Source organism: Tachysurus fulvidraco, chromosome 24 (genome assembly GCF_022655615.1).
Source record: "Tachysurus fulvidraco isolate hzauxx_2018 chromosome 24, HZAU_PFXX_2.0, whole genome shotgun sequence".
Classification (NCBI taxonomy): Eukaryota; Metazoa; Chordata; class Actinopteri; order Siluriformes; family Bagridae; genus Tachysurus; species Tachysurus fulvidraco.
In genome coordinates, this window is record NC_062541.1 from 8737865 (window position 1) to 8758560 (window position 20696).

The following is a 20696-nucleotide window of genomic DNA, read 5'->3' on the forward strand; positions in this document are numbered from 1 at the left end:
TGAGGTGGTAATTAAGTGGCTTTGGACTACAACATCTTTGAGGTTGTGATATGCCAGAGGCATGCTTGTCTTGTATGAGACTAATGGGCTGCCAGTGCAAGCTCATTTTGAACTCATAGAACAAGAGCATAATTAGAACTGGGTGGGAGGGATAACGTGACTCTCCCTTTTGTTCAGAAAAACATGACCTTATCTGTATTTCTTTGAAATCGTGTAAGCGGACGAGGGCAATTAACGTTCAGCAGTACTATAGTGGGTTTTTTTGTTATGAGATAACCATTAATTTTATGACAAAACTCAGGATTAATGCAATTTTATTTTCTTTAAATCCTTTTCTGGTATATACTGTAGGTATTTGGCTTGGCATTTTCTCGCAACATCTGAATGTTGCCTTATGTTCAATAACACAAGGTGACAAACACTGATACCTTTAGGAGGACAGAGGAACTCATAAAATGCACATGATCAAGAAAACTACAGAAGGGATAAGTGAAAGTTTTTTTAATTTTTTTTTTATGACATTTTAGATGAATTCATCTTCTTTTTTTACCCAGTAGTATTGTTGCTGTCATTAATTAATTAATTTATTCATTCATATTTAGTAATGACTTTATCCTTGTCAAGGTCACAGTGAACACTTGGCTTGAGCTGGGCATACATCCTGGAAAAGGATGTAGTAATAATAATAATAATAATAATAATAATAATAATAATAATAATAATAATAATAATAATACAATAAAACACGAAGAGCAACAGCAATAATAACAACAACAACAATCAGCAACAATAATAATAATAACAACAACAAAAATAATAATCATCATCATCAGAATTATCTTTATTGCCAGGCATGTTTTCACATGCGAGGAATTTGTTTTAGCGACAGAAGCTCCACAGTGTAACAGAATGACATATACAGTATAGATGAAATTGTATGTACACATTTACAGGTGTGAAATGTGCAGTTGAAATATACATATACACATATAGGCAATTTGTATGTACAAATCATCAAATCATCATTATTATCATCATCACCATCATTGTCATCATCACACAGGAATTGCTGTCTGTCATTGTTGTTGCTACTCTAAAACAATACGAAAGTTATTGAAGAAACCAGCGAAAACTTCATTTCCCACAATCCCCTTTCTCACGTGACGACTCGGCGTCTCACTCAGGACCAAACCGGCTTCCGTCCGATGTCGTGGCGTGACAACGTAGGCTAACAGCTGGGAGCGAAAATATCAGAACTCTAACAGGGTTTAGCTTCTGTTCATAATAGACCTGTTTTTGAAAGCGAGCACTCTTTTTACTCATCTGGTCAGGTAACTGTAGGACAAACGCAGTTGAAGATTTGACGATAAAATGAGGCGCACAGGTTTGGGTAAGTCACCCTAAAATATGCTAATCATCAGAAAGCATCATGCTAACAGGCCAGATAACTGGCTCTGTTTTCTGTTTATGTCATTTGTCATTTCCCGTGTATCTGCTGAGGCCTGTAAGAATTACATAACGTTATTATTGTTATGTAGTTTTAATATATGTACTACATGTAGCCTACATAAGGGACCACAGCTAACCAAAAGGCTCAGAACTTCATACGTGGAACTTTGTTTTAGATGAACTTCGGTCTCTAAGGCGGACAAGAGGCTTAGAATGACAGGGAAACGGCATGAATGTCAAAATACTCATTTGTTAACTAAATCACATGTTCACATGTTTAACAAAATGACAGAAAGACGTCAAGAAACATTAATGACACACCTTCAAGAAAAAAACGAGACGAAAACTGGACATTTATCACTTTATTTACATTTATTACCCCATTGCATTATTATTATATTATTACAATGGCGGTCTTAGTAATGACAACCGTTCATAAGTTAATGCATATATTTTTTAACTTAAACTGCCAGAAAATCACTTTCCTGAAAGGTGAGTAGGTTTAAAAATAATGTAAATATTTACATGGAAACACTAATACAATCATCTCTCTCTCTTTCTCTCTCTCTCTCTCTCTCTCTCTCTCTCTCTCTCTCTCTCTCTCTCTCCTCTATCTGTCTGTCTCTCTAGTTTTCCAACCTCCAAACCTGTGTGGAGAGCCACTGAAAATGAGTGTCCTTATTTTTTAATAACAAATGTCCAGAGGTTCACTAGATAATTATGTGGCCTTTATTACCCACTATAAAAATGAAGTCTCTCTCTCTCTCTCTCTCTCTCTCTGTCTATATATATATATATATATATATATATATATATATATATATATATATATATATATATATATATATATATATATATGTCTATATCATGTGTTCTTTTTTTTGTCAATGTCATTCTGTTACACTGTGGAGCTTCTGTCACTAAAACAAATTCCTCTTATGTGAAAACGTACCTGGCAATAAAGCTCTTGTATATATAAGAGAGAGAGAGAGATCTCCTGCTCGCACCCCCCCCACCCTGAACACACACACACACACACACACACACACACACACACACACACACACACACACACACACACACACACACACACACACACACACACACACACTTTTTCACATTGGGAATAATGGGTAATTTTTAAATTCAAAATCCTGGACAAAATAGAAAATGGGCTAAAAAAACTAAAGCCCATTGCTAAAAAACAGCAGTGGGTTATGTTTCACAGATCACACTTCATCATCATCATCATCAGTTTACTGTACTTAAGATCTTAATAGTGGAAATGATGTAGATCTTTCTGCATGTGCTAGAAATATTCTCTGATACCTCTTTTTATTTTCATTTAACACGTCTTCTGGAAGGATTTGGAATCCTAAATATTAATATAATTTAATATACTATAAAAATAAATGTTATAATTAAATAAATCTAATTAGGCAGCTTAATCAAGGAAGCTATGTTTAGCCAGGAAACTATCCCTAGTCTAGCAGATGTCTTTTACTTCTGAAAAAAATGTCTCTGTAGACCACTAGCTATTGTGTGGACTGTCGTAAAGTGTGACAGAATCATGTATGCGCCTCTTAATGATCGATTTCTAAGTTTTCACAGTGAAGCGTAGGCTGTTATTATTGATTATGTTTCTGCAGTATTACATGAGTTAACACAAAGCTTTTTTTATGGTTTACAGGTGAAGGCACTTCACAAGGGAATTATGTGGCCAGCGGTTACAGCGTTTATGAGGAAGAGAACGAACACTTACAAGAAGGTCTTAGAGCCAAAGTAAATGCTCTGAAACATGTAAGTTATATGTGCACATATTTAGTAGCATATAGCAAGCATAGTGTATTTAAAAGCGTATGCTATTGAATAGACAGTTAAGTGAATGATCATTTATCTCTCGTATCCTGGCAGCTCTCAATTGACATCGGAACTGAAGTGAAACACCAAAATAAAATCATATCAGACATGGTAAGTTTGTTTTTATGTCAGATCCTTTGGCCACAATTCATGTACTCTTAAAAAGAAATACTAGAAATTTTGCTAATTTCTTAAAATTGCTGCCAAATTAATATTTAGTGCGACAGAAAATACAAACTCAGCCTTTTTATTTACCTAGAACTGAAAAATATCCTATACAATGAAGCTTTAAAATCATTAAGCACTTTACACCATGTAGAACTTTTAAAACTTTCATTTTTTTGTTCCATTTGATTGCACAGAAATAAAGATAACAGGAAGTGTAATGCAATGGATTGAATTATGCTCATTAACTGTTCATCAGAAAACATTATGTTGTGATATTGTGACCAGAAGACATTTGTGTGACATTTTGATGGGTTGCAAATAACTGAACATGGTCTGGAATAACGAGGCTATGAGACAAACATTTTCTCACATAATCACAAATCATGCCTTAAAGCCAAGCCTGTTTATTTACAGTTTAATTTATCTTGCGTTTCCTAGGTTGTTTACGCTTCATTTTGTTAATAATGTATTTATTCTAATCAGAAGTGCCTTGTTTGGAAGTGGTGTTGCTACATGTCACAAAGTTATAGATAATAATATAGAGCTTATCAACCTTTATTTTAATATGAATGGCCAGAATTGAACAAATTGGGGCTTGAAATAATAAGACACTTTGTCAGTGACTGAGATCATTGGCCCCATGTACACAGTAAAGTAGTTGCAGTGAAGTGTGCAGATCCAGTGAAAGTAGTATGGGGTACTTGACGTTAGTTTGGGTGACTCATGAAAAAAGTGGTAAGCACTTGATTTTATATTTTCATTACACATTTTCTGATAAAATTTCTCTAATGTAGGAGGTGAGCTGATAAATAAGCCTAGTTAAAAGTTTGATCGAAATGCATTAGTTGATTTTAAAACAAACAGTTTTTTTTTTTCCATTTTGTGTTTGTGTAAAAAGTAGGGAGTCGTTTCCCAGGTTGTGAATTTGCATATCTGAGATGCATAAATACAATTATCTGTTAAATGAATAAATAACTATTCTTCTAAGAATTCATGCACCTTTGGCATGTAAAAGTCTATCAGCTAATTATGATGAATGACCATTGGTTTAAGCCCATAACAAGCCCTGCTTTACATTTTGCACTTTGCTGTAGGACTCGGACTTTGACTCAACAGGTGGTTTGCTGGGAGCCACTATAGGCAGACTGAAGCTGTTGTCCAGAGGAAGCCAGACCAAAATCTACTGCTACATGCTGCTTTTTGCTCTCTTTGTATTTACTGTTCTTTACTGGGTGATCAAACTGAGGTGATGGAAGGACTAATGAGTCTGACTGCTTTTTTGACGTCCTCTACCCTGTGTCCCATACGCCACTGCATCACACAAATCGACCAAAGGCCATCGATCCCTTTGAGATTTATAACACAATGAGTTTCTGATGTGTTCAATATTTATCACTCAACAGTTGCACAAAATCAGGGACAGAGGTTACCAGAATTCCTCCCTGTGGCAGGTTAGTGATATTAGGATGTAATGTTTGTATTATCAGTATTCCTCGTGAGATCCGAAGTCTTTAATGTAATCTCAGTGTCGTTCTCTATATATAGCTGTTTTCTAGAATGAACCTAACGTCTAATTTTTTTTCCACAATTCAATGCATGCATCATCTGAGATTCTAATCAACTGTTTTATATATAAACTGACCAACAACAAAGATGTTAGTTTTATATGAATGCACACATCCTGGCTGTGCTGCAGGTCAGGGAACAGAAAAACAGTCTACTTTGTCAAACTAATTATTCATCAAGATTGTTTACTGCGCTTGGCATAAACAACTAATTGAGCTGGCCTCCTGGTCAGCAAGTTCTCAGAATAATTGTGACGAGACTGTACTGACTGCACAAAAGCTCTTAATTATAGACAGCGCATTTCACTGTTCAAGGAAATGTGTTTTCTGAGAGAGGAAAACAATAGTGATGTAAATGATAAGGAGAAAATCTTGCATCTTTTATCAAAATCTTTCACTGTTGATTACTAAGGCAAGGTTTAATTTGATGAATTTATGAGTTCTGAATCTACAGAATGCATCTTAAGCTTAACAGAATTTAACAGCTCAAAACTGAGATTTGTATGTAAGAAAATATATTAGGTAATAAATGTTGCAGAAAGTAATTTAATGTCTTATATACATTTTATTGTTACGTCAGTGCATGATATTTATTCAGCAATAACAATGTGCCAGTTCTTCACAAACCTCTGGTTAAAACAAACAAACCAAAAAAAGGGATTCATGGTGAATATGCCCTGTACCAAATTGCTTTTCCACATTAAAGAAAAGAAAAAATAATAATGATGATAATTAATGCACTTCATAATGAAAAAACTGATGTCTATTCCTCTAAATGTTTTTCACTCCTTAACATTTTTGTAAAACACTAATACCAGAGGATTTTAAACTCAGTAGGTTCCAAGTAGACCATCTTTAGAAACCAGTTGTTATTCAAATAAAGCTTTTTTCTAAAAATGTGACTTTTTCCTAAAAAACAGTACATTAGATTGTACATACAACAGATTACTATATAACTTTCTTACAATGACCAGCTTTCTATTAACATTTAAGGCAGGAGGTGATTAATAATCTTGTATTAAAATAGTAATAATCAATAATCGTGTCTTGGAACCTTCATTACAATGAGTTAAGTAAGCGACACTGTCACACGGGTGTTATTTCCTGGGCAGCGTGTCCATATACTTGCAAATGATTGAGAGCATGACTTCATCAGCTCCTGCACCTATTGACATCAGTCTGGAGTCTCTGTTGAAAAGAAAAAAAAAAGCATAGCAATGGTTCTAATTCATAATCACCTTGAGTACATTTCAGAGCCATGATCATAAAGCATTAATTCATTTGTGTGAATGATGGAGAATCAGAAACCAGAATCTTTTCATATTCTAGTGTAGGCCTGTTTTTTTTTTTTAATTTTACTGTTGCTTATATCAGCCACATCACTAGGTGTCACTGCAGCTTGATATTTATTAATATCATACTGCCGGCAAGGACTAAGAGGTGTCCAAATGACAGCCAGGGACTGACCTGTAGAACCTGCTGACCAGGACATCACTGGTGAAGCCCATCCCGCCCCAGTACTGCAAACAACTGTCTCCTAACTCGCGTGCCAGGCGACCGGCCTTTAGCTTTGCCATGCTTGCCAGCTTTGTCACATCGTTGCCTTTAATGTACATCTCTATGGAAAAAGGAAGAGATTGTTTTTAAACTTTAAACATTAAACCAAAGTAATATTAAAAGGTGTATTTTACAACTTAGGGTTTGGCCATAGATGTGGGTCTAAGATAATGAGCTTGGCTTTAATTAATTCACTCCTATGTTGTTAAAATCATACATCAAATAATCAGTTAAGAGAGAGATTAAAAATAAGACCTCACACATCGATCATATGTATAGATTTTGGCGTCAAATACTAGTGAAAGGTTTAATGGTAGGCTAGAAAAGGAGAGACGAGAAGATGGTGGATTTTAAAAAAAGAAACTACAGTAGTGAAAAGCTACAAAGTCAAGTATAGTTCATTCTTAACTGCTTGTAAAGCCTTGTGATTTGTTTAAGGCAATTTTTATTCATTTGATTTGTTTCACTTTGACATTGAGTGTTGAATTGACTCCTTCAAAAACATTTATCATCTGAAGTTCAATGCCAGTAAGCAAATTCAAACTGAAGCTGAATTATTTCATTATTATAAGTCAAACATTTCAGTTCACATCGATGAGGATGTCATCCAGTCATTTGTTGGAGAGAAAAGCTTCATTTACCTGTTCTTTTCTGATGTGTGAATAAATATACTATGCAAACAGTGGGTAATTGATCATCTGATTATTATAAACATGCATTACCCATGTATCAAATAATGTTTATTGGCCCAGCATCAGATATGGAAGTAAAGTAAAGTAGCATGTATTAAATTAACATTTATTGCTGTGGTTAAAAAAGCTCAGCTCAAAATGTAAACACAATATTCAAAAACAATGTGAATATAATGATGAGAGAGACACCAGCAATATGGAGTGTCCCACTGGAGGTGCTGTAAAAGATTAGGTTGATTAGTTTGCCCACCTGTGCAGCGGTACAGCAGAGAGCGCAGGAGCTCGATCTCGGTCTGCAGCTCTGCTAACCTGAAGTGCACTACTTGGTGGTACAACACCGGCTGCTGGAAGATCTTCCTCTGCCGAGTGTAGTTGATTGTCTCCTGCACCACTTTCTCCATCATTGTTAGAACTTGGTATTACAGACAGAAACAGTGAAGAAACATGATAATTGGCTTAAAACTATTTGGATCCCATACAAGCAGGAGTGTATTTGCTATTGACCCCAAGAGAGGGAACTTTTAAAATGCTAAAAGTGAAACTCGGTTTCCAACCCACCATGATGACCACTGTGGGAAAGTGTTATTAACTCAAAGGGAAACAAACTTTCAAATTACATTAAGGTCACTTTATGAAGTTAAGCAATGTTTAGATGTTGTATCCTACATTCCAGAATTGCCGTCATAAACAAGATGACACATGCAGTGAATCACACATTATTACTCTCTCAATACTAGGGAGTAAACGGTTCTTTAGAAGGATACAAGGGAAATGCGCCAAGCACTTACTATTGGCCACTCCCCACAGGCGTTCTTCCTGGAACTGCAGCATCTGGTATGTGAAGCCCATTCCCTCTTCACCTATGACGTTTTTACACGGCACCCGAACATCTTCGAAGAACACCTCTGCTGTGTCCGAGGACCTCATGCCTAGCTTATCAATTTTACGTGCAATATGAATTCCTGTAACAGATCAGCCCCAGAGTAAAGATATAAATAAACTAGGACAGAAGTCAGATGGTCATATATAAGCAAGGATCCATCCTTTATTGAAGAGCCTAGGTTCTACTAGAATTTACATTCTGGGGCCAGTTTACTGGGTTTGCGAATGGTCCTACCAGGCAGATTCATGGGTAGGCAGATGAGGGACTTGTTCTTATGTGGTGGCCCATCGCTTGTATTTGCCAAGAGGCACATCCAGTCTGCTTGTGCGCCGCTGGTTGTCCACATCTTTCCGCCGTTAATGACAAACTCATCTCCTTTCCGCACAGCCTTCGTCTTTATGCCTGGAACACAACAGCACTTCTTTTTAGTCTGTATCTACAGGAATAATTCAAATTCCATAACAATTTGGAAATTGTCTTCTGGATGCAAAGTCAGGTTACTGGTAACACAAGCACCTGACAAGTCTTCTTTTAAGTAAGCAGAGTTGTAACTTGGTAAAAAAAATTATAGGACAATGTTAGGGGAAAACTGGGAATTCCTACCACCCTTAAGGTGAGAATGAGTAAGAGAGTGAGAGGTATAGAGAGAGAGAGAGAGAGTGAGAGAGAGAGATCCTTTGTTATTTTTTTTTCCTAGATCAAAAACACTACAGATGTGCAAAGTAATGCATGTATTAACTAGCTCTGCATTATATCTTTTCTTGCCCATGATGCTTTTCTTTAAGTTAATCAAGTCTGTGCCTCATATAAGTTTGCGGTGGGGTGAAGAAAATGTACTTACTTGCAACATCAGAGCCAGCACCAATTTCACTCACTCCCAGGCATGCCACTTTGTCTCCCATTATGGATGGAAGCAAGAACTCCCTTTTCAGCTCGGCAGATCCAAATCTACAGTGACACGGAGTTCAGTTACATCCCTCATAGCAATAATTGAACATTCTTTATTATTTGGCAAAATGTGCTCTTTTCAATACTGCAAGCAAAAACCTCTTGAGATGGGGATGAAAAGTTTGCATAACAAATTGACATTTTAATAAAAGAAAATTCATTTACAAAGATATTGCAGCAACAGCTTGCAGCAAAGCAACACAGAAGCGTAAAGAAAAAAAACCTGCTGTGAGTCGAGGATGTGTAAGTGTGACTTGACTTTTCATCCTACCAAGACCTCAGTTTATATTTATTTCAGGTACCACATTTAAGAGTAAGTATTCAAAATTACCTGGCCAATGCAGGTGTAGCCATATCCGACTGAACACCGATGGCCATGGGAATGCCTCCACAGTTGATGTTGCCTAGCTCCTCTGCCACGGCCACGCTGTAGCTGAAGTCCAATCCCAGACCTCCATATTCTGTCAACATCAACAACTCCAAATAAATGTTTATTTCAAATGCACTGCCCTTGATTTCTGTTTGTCTACACTCTAAATATCATTTCAATGTACTAAATTACCTTTGACGTATTATAGACTAGTATCTTATGTTTAAGAGCCTCAGAGGAGCTAAATATTTAGAGATCAAGGCTAGGTTGATGTAGAGTTCCTTATAAACAGAATTCCACTGATCATAAAGTCACTTCAGAGAGGTGGGTGGCGGTTGGGGGCAAGTGGCAGGTTGAGAACGTCATCATCCAGTGGCAAAAGAAATAGCTACAGATTTTTTTTCCCGCAGATACTAACAGGATACTGACAGTAACTTTGACTATCGAATGAAGATAATTCCTTAACTGTGTTTATAGCAGACATCTGGGTTGCAGCTCATATACTGTATTTGTTGACATTTCTAACAGCAAGTTAGTTTTTTTTTTTACATAGTCTACATAACTGATGGACTAAAACCAGTATAGACTAAGAATTTAAGACAAAAGACACTATAGTGCTGTAGTACTGCTTGCTAAATAATATAGTTTCTACCACAGTGCTGTATAATTAATCTAAATGGACAGAAGATTTTGTGGCTGCGAAGATCCTTCACATATCCTTTCAACAGAATTTCCCGAACTGAAATTTCTCTTTGTATCTCAGTCATCTCATTAAACTCCACTGAGACACACCAATGCATTTGCATTCAACGTAAAATAATTAAAATCTAAAAATTATAAATAAGACCATGAGCACTAGGTCTGTATTACACCTTTACTTTATTTCTTAACTGGCTTCTTCATGCATCTTTGCCAAATGGCCATACACATTTAAAAAGAAAACATTTCTACACACTCTATATAATTATCTACATCAAAGAAAAAAGTGCCAGAATTTCACAGCGTGTCCCCTGATTTTTTTCTTTTTGCTAGGATTCCACAGTGGGATCGGTGTTTTCACAGAATACCACACACTGATTACTGAGAATGATGCTTGAAGCTAATTATACTGTCTATTGTGTAAAGCACGTTTTTAGTTATGCAACATTACAAATGGAAATCTGTGAAACGACAGACCACATATGCATAAGGCAAAGAACCTCCAAGTAACAAATACTTCAGAAAACAGTTGCGAGGATTTCTCCTTTATGCTGGCTGAGGAATGTGTTACATAAGCACATTATACACAAATCTTTACATTTCCTTTAGCACTAAAGGTTGTTTTCTCCTGGTGTGTTTAGAAGAGGAGTGTCTGGCTCTGGCAGAGGAAAGCTGAAGCAGAGGAAACAGATCCAGCTGTAGAGAGATAAGACTATAGCAGTGATGAAGCCTAAAACAGCACACAGATAAGAGGAAGAAGAATATTGACTTTGGTACGTTTAAATGAAGCCTCCAGGCAGATATCATTCATTTAATTGATGAGAAACTGAGTGCTGAATCTCATGGGGTGGACTATTATAAAAACCATGAATGCAGTGATATGGTTCAGTCAGCGTTAATTGTCAGGTTTTTATTGAGGTTTACATGATGCAGCTCTTATTAATGATTGATTTATTTAAACGTACTCTCCCAAGCGTCGACGCAAAATAGCTGTCATGCAAAGAGTGAAATTGAAAAGCAGTCCCCAGTTTTCTTAAAGGAACATGTAGTGTTAAAGCTGTTTGTCTGTGGTTTCAAAGGCTTTGGGTCTTTTTCAATCGATTATAGCTAATGTGGTGCAACTGGCACCAAATTTTCAATAAAAATGTGCATTATCTGTTTAATAACAAACAACGTGATTCAGCATCCACCAGTGAACACGACTAAGGATAGAAATGTTCTTTAAACAAAAAAAATAATAAAATACAAATTCAGCTGCCAAGTTAAGCAACTGGCAAATATTTCACGAGTTAAAATAACATTTGTAGTAGCAGGGAGGAAAAGTCACTGATAAGGTGTCCAACCATTTCAAAGATCCAGCTCACACTCTTTCCTCTACGTGAGTGGTTGTAACACTGGGGATACATAATTTAATGGAAAGAGATTTCTCATATCAACACCAATCAGAATTTCACTCATCTCTATAAATTCATTTTGACATTCTGTGTAAAGACCCTGAACAGGAAGGTCACGTGTCCTGCATGTCTGTATCCCCATGTTTACTACAATGTCAGCCTTTTTAAAGCTTATATATTTTCAAGAGGTAAGACGAATACATGAATCAATTTCAAGATCCTATAATTAGTGTCATTAAGGTCACAACTGAAAACCACTTGGCTGCATTGCAATGCATAAAATCTTGCAGATACAGGTCAAGAGTTTCAGTTAATTTTCATAGTAAATTAGTTGGTTGTCCCAAATGGTCAGGTACCACAGAATAGTGTGAAAAATAAGTCAGATGAAAAAAGGACCAGTAAGCTGCAGTTTTGTGGATGAAAGCAACCTGATGGTTCGAGAAGTCAGAGAAGAATGGCCAAAATAATTCTAGCTGACACTAAGGCTGCAGTAACTTAAATAACCACTCTATACAATCACGGTGAACAGAAAAGCACCTCAGAATTGACCACATATTGAACCTTGAGGCAGATGGGAAATGACAGCAAAGGACCATATCAAGTTGTTAGCCAAGAACAGGACTCTTAAGCTGCAGTGGTCACTGATTCACTGAAACTAGACAGCTGAAGATTGGAAAAACCTCATTCGATGTAATAGATCTTGATTTCTGCTGCTACATGTTGATAGTAGGGTCAGAATTTGGTGTCAACAGCAAGAATCCATGGACACAAACTGCTTTGTGGTGGTGTAATAGTTTAAGGAATGTTTTTTTGGACACACTGGGCCTCTTAATACCAGTGAAGCATTGTGAAAATACCACAGCATCGCTTTGTAAGCACAATTAAACTTCTTATAATGGTTACTTCATTTAAGCACAATTCGACTCAAACTGGTCCCATGAACTTGACAATAAGTTAAGCGTGGCCTTCTCATGACCTGTGGAATGTGATAACAAAGGAGTTTCATAGCATGAATGTTCGGACTGTTCTGTGTCAATGTTAAAGCGAAGTCAAAGAGAAACTGGAAAGTGCAAAGTATTTTGTCATGATGTGCCTCTTGTGATCAACACCTTGTGACCGATCAGATCTAAGAATTTAACACTACTGTGATATGTTTTTTTTTTGTTTTTTTTTAAAGTGTTACATTTTCAAAAAAAAAAAAAAAAAAAAAGGAATCATCTGAAAGTGTTAAACTTCTGCCCAGAATATCAATAATCCTAAGGACTAAAGGCATTAATCCTATACAAATCTTCAGAGCTTTCAGTTAAATTTTTACTGTATTTCTAACAGAATATGGTTTCTTGCTCTGAGGGATAACAAGGCTACAAAAGTTTATTTTTGTCTCAAATGAAAATCTAATCCTCCCAGCTTTTGCTCATAAAAAGGATCACAAAAGTCATTTTATTATTTCGGTTAGATCAATATCTTTCATGATAAATGTCTAACAAGTAACAGACAGTTGTGTATGTCCAATGAGGTGTGTTGAGTTCACAGATGGTAATCTTGTGTACAGGTTAGTCTTCTGAAGCTCTTTAATCCTGCCTGCTAATGCAAAACATTCCCAGTGTCAGCGTTTCTTAATGCAAGAGCTTCCATTTCCTGACCCACTGGTTTTTAAAGTCAGATTCTTATTGCTCCAAATGCTGTACTCGCACAAATCCCATATTTTTGACAAGAAAAAAAACAATACAAAACCCAAAATTCTTTAAGGAGCACAAAATAAGGAGCACTGATGTTTGAGTGCCAAATCTCATGAGGTGGACTATTATAAAAACCATGAAGAAAGTGATATGGTTCGGTCAGCGTTAATTGTCAGGTTTTTTATTGAGGTTTACATGATGCAGCTCTAATTATGATTGAATGCCAGCTATTCTGTGTCGACGCTTGAGAGCAAGTTTAAATAAATAATGAAAGTGTGCAATTAAAAAGCAGTCTTATCTTTTGTTATGTTACATTTTGTGTAGGAATGTGTAGTGATAAAGCTGTTCTGACACCAAATTTTTAATAAAAATGTGCATTGTCTGTGTTGAGAATTCCTTGTAGTAGGGTGGGCGGAGCTTTGTCTCCACAGCTGCGATAAATTGTTAATTAGTGGCTCTTTGTTCAGTGTGGCATCCAATAGCTCATGGGGAGATTCAGAGATGATGAGTGCTTGAACTTGTAAGTTTATATTATATTAATTTCTGTATTTCTTTAAATATATTTAAGTTATGTAATGCTTAGTATTACTGTTTGCTTCATATTTGCAATTTTGTGATTGATTGATTTGTTATGTGTTAAATTCTAAAATGTTTTGTTTGATTTAGATACCATACAACTCTGGTCTCATGATTGCCTGATAATAAAATGTTAAGGAACTGGATTATTTGGAGCTTCTGTGCTCTATCCTTATGAGTAATATACAGTCTGTTTAATAACAAACAACGTGACTCAGCATCCACCAGTGAACATGACAAAGGATAGAAATGTTCTTTAAACAAAAAAAATTATAAAATACAAATTCAGCTGCCAAGTTAAGCAACTGGCAAATATTTCACGAGTTAAAATAACATTTGTATTAGCAGGGAGGAAAAGTCACTGATAAGGTGTCCAACCATTTCAAAGATCCAGCTCACACTCTTTCCTCTACGTGAGTGGTTGTAACACTGGGGATACATAATTTAATGGAAATAGATTTCTCATATCAACACCAATCAGAATTTCACTCATCTCTATAAATTCATTTCGACAAACTGTGTAAAGACCCTGAACAGGAAGATCACGTGTCCTGCATGTCTGTATCCCCATGTTTACTACAATGTCAGCCTTTTTAAAGCTTATATATTTTCATGAGGTAAAACAAATACATGAATCAATTTCAAGATCCTATAATTAGTGTCATTAAGGTCACAACTGAAAACCACTTGGCTGCGTTGCAATGCATAAAATCTTACAGATACAGGTCAAGAGTTTCAGTTAATATTCATAGGAAATGGGTTGTTTGTACCAGATGGGGTTTACTGGTATTTAAACTCAATTCCTCATTGCTCTAAATGTCGTGCTCGCTCCAATCCAACATCTTTGACATCTTTATTTTTTTAACTTTATTATATTTTACCTTTAATAAGAAATACCACTTAATACTCAATCATTTACCTTATTAAAATATTACACTGATAATGACTAGCTATTTAACTGGCACAGCAGACAAAAATGAAAGTCTGGTCACTGTGGATACATTTATTCATTTTCATAATTTTAAACACAGTCATGGTACTCACAATAGATTATCGTTACTGAAATCTGTCTTCTCATGCGTCAAATTTTCACACGCTCTACTCCATTTCCATAAAGAAGAGTGTGTGTGTGTGTGTGTGTGTGTGTTGGGGGACCAGTAGCCTCTGGTCTCTTTAATTTAAATATGTACATTCAGCTCACCCACAGGTTTACTGACTCCCAGAAATCCAGCACTCCCGAGGAGCTTGAAGATCTTGTGTGCAGGGAATTGACCCTCTTCTTCCCATTTGTCAACATAAGGGTTGATCTCCTGATCAATGAGCTGCAAGAGTACAATAAACCACCATGAACAGTGTGAAATAGTTTTCAGTATTTATAATGTAATGAGAGATTTTCCAGTATAATCTGACTTGGATTAAAGACACTACTGTGTGATTGGCCTCACTCACTTGAGTCTTGGTGCTGGTCACCTGGTCTTATAAACCACTTAAACAAACCCAAATACACAATAATTTGGCATCTTGAATGACAACTAAAGATTTTATACACATCAGGTCCAAATGTTAAGGAGGCAAATTTAATTAAAAGTTTTGGGTCATTGAATGATTCACTAGATGATTGGGCTACATAATGAAACAAGAGTAATGACAGATGTTTGTGATGCAGACAGCACTTTCCAACAGCAAATAATTTTATCCCTCAATTTTTTGTTTTTTTATTCATCATAATTATTTTTTTATTTTTACATTTTATGTTATGGAACAAATAAAATAATTAACAATAAATAAAAATTATTATTAACTTTAGATTGTGTAGAGCAACCACCATATCCTGAATTAGCTTTTAGAGAAACAATAATGCTAGAATAAGAGTATTAGAATAATGTATGATGTCTTGTTTGGATATTTCCCAATATTGTGACTCATATTTAAAGTCTCATTCTGCCTCACAGAAATCGTATTCTGCTATTCTGAGTCAGTTTGGTTTAAATGAATTTACATCACATTTATGTCATTTATGTCATAATGGCCATCGAAAAGTAGTGTTTCCAGCTTTTCATTATAGTGTGATGACTGACTAGCCAACCTCAATATGCGTCAAAAGAAAATGTTAGTCTATGGAAGCAGTTTCACTAATGAAAATTGTAGTAAAGCCCATTTCTACAAGTGACCAAGAACTGACCCTCTGACAGAACAACAGGAAACCCCCTGCTTATAGTTTTAAATCACTATGAATCACTTAATCTTACACAGAGTTACTATAATTTTGTATCATGGATCAACAATGAATTACGTCTTAACAGGATCCTACGATGAAACAGATCATTTCCAACCAGGAACTATTTCTTAGTATTATTGGACACAAGGATGCAGGCAAAGCCAGTCTAGCCCGGAATTATTCATGTCAGGTTCTAAGCAGAACTATAGGGTTTACTGGTTCAAAGCTTAGTCACTTCTTGCCCACTTTAACAGGAACAACTGGACCCCGGCTCATTCATGTAATTATCCAATCATCCAATCATGCGGCAGCAGCTCAGTGCATGCAGATACATGCCAAAAGTTTCAGGTCATGTTTTCATTAAACATAAAAAACAGTGAACAGCAGGATAAAAGTGGTGTATATTTGTAGAATGGTTCAAACTGACAGTAAAGTCTTTACAACAATCATGAACAGATAAGCATTTCAAAATGCACAACATTACAACCTTAAGCTGAAAGTTTTACTAAATCAGAAAACCACATCAGGTTTCACTCATCAGGTGATCACAGAAACTGAAGTCTGGGAAAAAATGATTCCAGAACGAAAGAACAGATATTATACCTCAGTAACTATGAATCACTAAGCCACAAGAAGTGTTACAATTTGGTAGCATTGATTGCCATTGAATTATATCCTGGTCCCTTTTGTGAAACAGATCATTTCCTAACAGGAAATCTTTCATACTATTGTTATACACACAGCTGAAAAAACAGCGCCAGTCTAGCCTTTATTTTTATTTTTAAAATCCAGGGCTGCCTGGTAGTGCTGCAGAATTTTAGTATTGACTGGTAAAAATTACCCACAACAAGCATAAGCTGTTTCTCCAACCACATACTGTACACTGGGGTCCAAAAATAATCTGGAACATTTGTGTAAAAAGACTAAGAATAAGAATACTAAATTACTCAAAAGCTATGAATGGACAAATTCCATTATCTGCAGAACAGTACATAGTATGACACAGACCTAATTCATTCTTTTCATTTTTTTTTCTGTCATGTTACAGTCACTTCAGTTCGCCCTTTCCTGTTCACAATATTTCCTGTGTAGTTATGTCCTGTGTTGAAATTCATTTTCCCTACACTGTTTGTCATTTTGTACAAAACAACTCCAATTGAACACAATTTGTTAAAACACTCACCAAGAAGTAATTGAGGATATTCTGTATCTGTTCTCTAACTGTATTTTTTTAGTTTCTAGTCCTACACTTTTCTGTACAGGATAAACTGTATAGCTTCTTTTCTGCTCAGGACCCCTGTTTAAGCCCCGGTTAGATCTTGCTTTGACTGCTGCAGCCCGGGTTCCACCCTGCCTGGATACCAAACCAGCCACATAGGGGTTAACTCTCAGTGCCGATCCCAAGCCCAGCTAAAATGGGAGGGACACAATAGGAAGGGCATCCTGCATAAAACCTGTGCCAAATCAAATATGCAGCTCAAACCCAAACAGCCAAAGGATGGCATTGACTGCTGCAATCTGACAGAAATGCTATTACTGCTACATTTATCATATTGTTCAGAATATTGATTAATTGGACAGGCTCAATAGATGGATAGATAGATTAGACAGGATGGGGAATGTGGAAGCTCAGTTGCTAAGGCCCTGGACTACAGATTGTAAGGTCATGATTTCAAACCCCACGTCTACCAAGCTGCCACTGCTGGGCCCCTGAGCAAGGCCCTTAACCCTCAATTGCTCAGTTGTATAAAATGAGAAAAAAATGTATGTCACTCTAGATAAGAGCTTCTGTAAAAGTACTGTAACTAGAATAAATAAATAGAGTTAGATGGCTGAAAAGATAGACTATTGGATGGATATATTGGAATATATGTAAGGATATGTTTATTAGATACACAGATAAGATGGCAGATGGATTAGATATATTGACTGGAGAGGATGGATGGATGGCACAGACAGATTTGATTGGATGGATGGTTGGATGAAAAATAGAACAGATAAATCAGACTGGATGGATGGAAGGATGGATGGATGGATAAATTAGATAAACTGATTGCATGGATATATACAGTATAGAGTATAGATTGGATTTGATTGGGGTGCATTGCATAGATTCGATGGACCACATAAATGGGTAGTCTGATTAGACCGGATGGATGGATGGACCATGAATGACAAAAGGTTTAAGTTACCAATTGACCTTTTCTTCACAGCCTGTGGAAAAAGTCTGTAATGGAACATTGTAATGTTGTAGAGACAGGAGGAATCCACACTAAACCTCATCCAAAAACATTGATAGGTTATTTCACTAGCCAGTAATAACAGTGTTTCACAATAGGAGTACACCAAACAAAGATATCTGAGTGTGTTAAACTGTTTCAGCCTCCCTATAATAAATCCACACTACACCAGTCACCAAATTCAAATGTTAGGGATTAATTACAGTAAAGGAAGGGAGGTACTATAAAGAGGTAATGCAGGAAGCAAGCAGGACTTCAGGGAACTCAAATCTCAAAAAAACTTATTGTTGCAGTGAAGAATTCTAGGACATATATGCAGGGTGATAGGCACTTAACTTTTCAGCACTTTCAACAAACAGGAAACAATGAAAAATGTACTCAGAAATGACCTTACTTAATATTATATAATTATAAATGTGATGGTTGATTATCATAAAATTATATAAAAATAAAATACATAAATATACATACATTGACTTCATAGGGCCCAAAAAGGCAATGTTAAAAACAAAATTTTGTATCCCAATTTAACTTACCCAAAATCACTTGGGAATATAACACAAAGCAACATCCTTTCTCTTTGTTACAACCTTTTCCAGGAGACACTATTTTGAGAAACTGCACTTTGATTCAATGTATGCACAATGGTCTCTTCTCATCAGACAAGGAAGTGTGACACAGTTTAAGGTCTATATTTTGACTCCTTTAGGTAAAGTTAATTACTTCACTGTTTATGAATCGCACAGTTGCTTTTTGCAGCTGTTAAAGCTCTGGAGGCAACAGTTAACAGCTACCTTAATGCCAACCATGAATGAAAAAAGCCTTTACTGAGAGCAATGCGCAAAATACATTTATTGAACTTCACCAAATATCACTGGAGCCTCAACCGGAACTTTGTGTTGTGGTCAGAGACCAAGATCAGACTTACTCACTGTCAGTGAGTCACTGTAATACTTTCATAAGAAGTGTCAACGACTTCAACAAGCTACAAATAATTTATCACAATACATTAGACTACTGATGAATAAGGTTTCTGCCACTGCTCTGTTTCAGGACTGATTGTAATGGCAAAGTAATAGTGGTGCCTTTAATGGGTGCAGGAGTGATTTATTCATCTGTTTTTATTTTAACTGTGGGCAGACAATACAACTAAAACTGTTTTAATAGTTTAAAAAGCTTAATCATGAAGATTATTTATAATTATCAGGAAATATGATTACATATGATTAAATAATCTGTCATTAATGTAGTTACAGTGATTTTGACTGTATTGTAACTACAAAACGACTTTTTCATTATTTCATTATTGCGTGTTACCGTGATACGTGGGTCGGGATGCGTGTATTTCTGCGTCATTTCCACGTGTCACGTGACAGAGCATGTTTTTTTTTTTTTTCCTTTCCCGTTTTGTTCCAAAACAGAGGCGTAGTGGACAGGATTGATGATTTAAACACAACCGTATCGTATACTTTAAATAGGGTTTAGGCAAGAAAATATACCCTATATTTTCTAACCATATATTTGCACGTTAAGTAATAATCCATTGCTTGTTGTAGAAGCGTCAGGTGTGGAATTAAGCTAGCTAGCTAGCTAGCTTGCTAGCTAATAGGTGCTACATGCTATCGTGTAGTGTAGTGACCTTTAACCTATATTATACACAATATAAAGCTTTTAGGTTCATACGTCATAAAATAACCACAGCGATTAAAGTGCTTTTGGGGGGTAGGAATACATAAAAATAAAAACTTTTAAAAGCATTGCATGTGAGAGCTTGTAAATAAATGTAATAACTGTAGTTACCTTTCTTAGAGAGTCCTTCAGTGCAAAGTGCTCCTGTGTGTACAGAACATGATCAGCCTGCTCGGTGCTGGCCTTGGTTTTGGAGGACACTTGTTCAGATGAGTGTCGTTTGTGATAAAATGCAGTTGTTTTAAGAAAATTGCGATTTGCACAAAAGTGCATTCGAATAGCTTTCACATATAGAGCCATTGTATCCTTCACTTTGCTATGCGCATGCGCACTGGCATAGTCTAGGCAGGGGTCAAACTTTAAACTAAGGTTTTTATTATTTTTTCAGTTGGCTCAAGGATTGCATATATCACGTATTTGCTCTCACATATACCATTCCTGTGACTCATTTAAGTGAACTAATTACTGTCCTAAAAGTGTCTTTGTCTTTAAGCTGTGCCTTGTTGAATATATTCCAGTGGTGTGCTGTTATAGGAAATTAATCAGTGCCAGGATTTGTGCAAAAAAAAAGGGCTATTGTTACCACCCCAGAATTAACCACCTGAAAGTGTTTTATTCATCTCACATCACAACTTATTTTAACCACATAGCTTAATTTTTCTTAGCATTATTATTTTTATTTTAATAATGTACAATATTATGTTTGATC

The 20696-nt window shown here is 36.0% G+C and overlaps 2 protein-coding genes across 2 annotated transcripts; one reads left to right on the forward strand and one right to left on the reverse strand.

The window, feature by feature from the left end:
• Nucleotides 1-1177: 1177 nt before the first annotated feature.
• bet1 (Bet1 golgi vesicular membrane trafficking protein) lies at nt 1178-5587 on the forward strand. The gene is made up of 4 exons (XM_027175669.2): nt 1178-1390; nt 3140-3249; nt 3364-3420; nt 4572-5587. The coding sequence occupies exons 1-4, from the start codon at nt 1372-1374 to the stop codon at nt 4725-4727; spliced, it is 342 nt and encodes a 113-aa protein (XP_027031470.2). The 5' UTR covers nt 1178-1371; the 3' UTR covers nt 4728-5587.
• Nucleotides 5588-20319, reverse strand: zgc:85777 (uncharacterized protein LOC405871 homolog). Its single transcript, XM_027175636.2, has 9 exons — nt 20099-20319; nt 15042-15162; nt 9454-9583; nt 9016-9122; nt 8409-8576; nt 8080-8253; nt 7542-7703; nt 6510-6660; nt 5588-6230 (listed from the first exon to the last, which is right to left on the reverse strand). The coding sequence occupies exons 1-9, from the start codon at nt 20285-20287 to the stop codon at nt 6140-6142; spliced, it is 1293 nt and encodes a 430-aa protein (XP_027031437.1). The 5' UTR covers nt 20288-20319; the 3' UTR covers nt 5588-6139.
• Nucleotides 20320-20696: the final 377 nt, after the last annotated feature.

Excerpts from the sequence above, each read along its gene's own strand:
- bet1 (XM_027175669.2), top strand. Across the intron at positions 3,250-3,363 it reads AAGTAAATGCTCTGAAACAT|CTCTCAATTGACATCGGAAC; the intron begins GTAAGTTATATG and ends GTATCCTGGCAG. Across the intron at positions 3,421-4,571 it reads ATAAAATCATATCAGACATG|GACTCGGACTTTGACTCAAC; the intron begins GTAAGTTTGTTT and ends ACTTTGCTGTAG.
- zgc:85777 (XM_027175636.2), bottom strand. The coding sequence starts at position 20,287 with ATGGCTCTATATGTGAAAGCTATTCGAATGCACTTTTGTGCAAATCGC. Across the intron at positions 9,584-15,041 it reads GGGAGTCAGTAAACCTGTGG|AATATGGAGGTCTGGGATTG; the intron begins GTGAGCTGAATG and ends TGATGTTGACAG. Across the intron at positions 8,577-9,015 it reads TGCTGGCTCTGATGTTGCAA|GCATAAAGACGAAGGCTGTG; the intron begins GTAAGTACATTT and ends GTTGTGTTCCAG.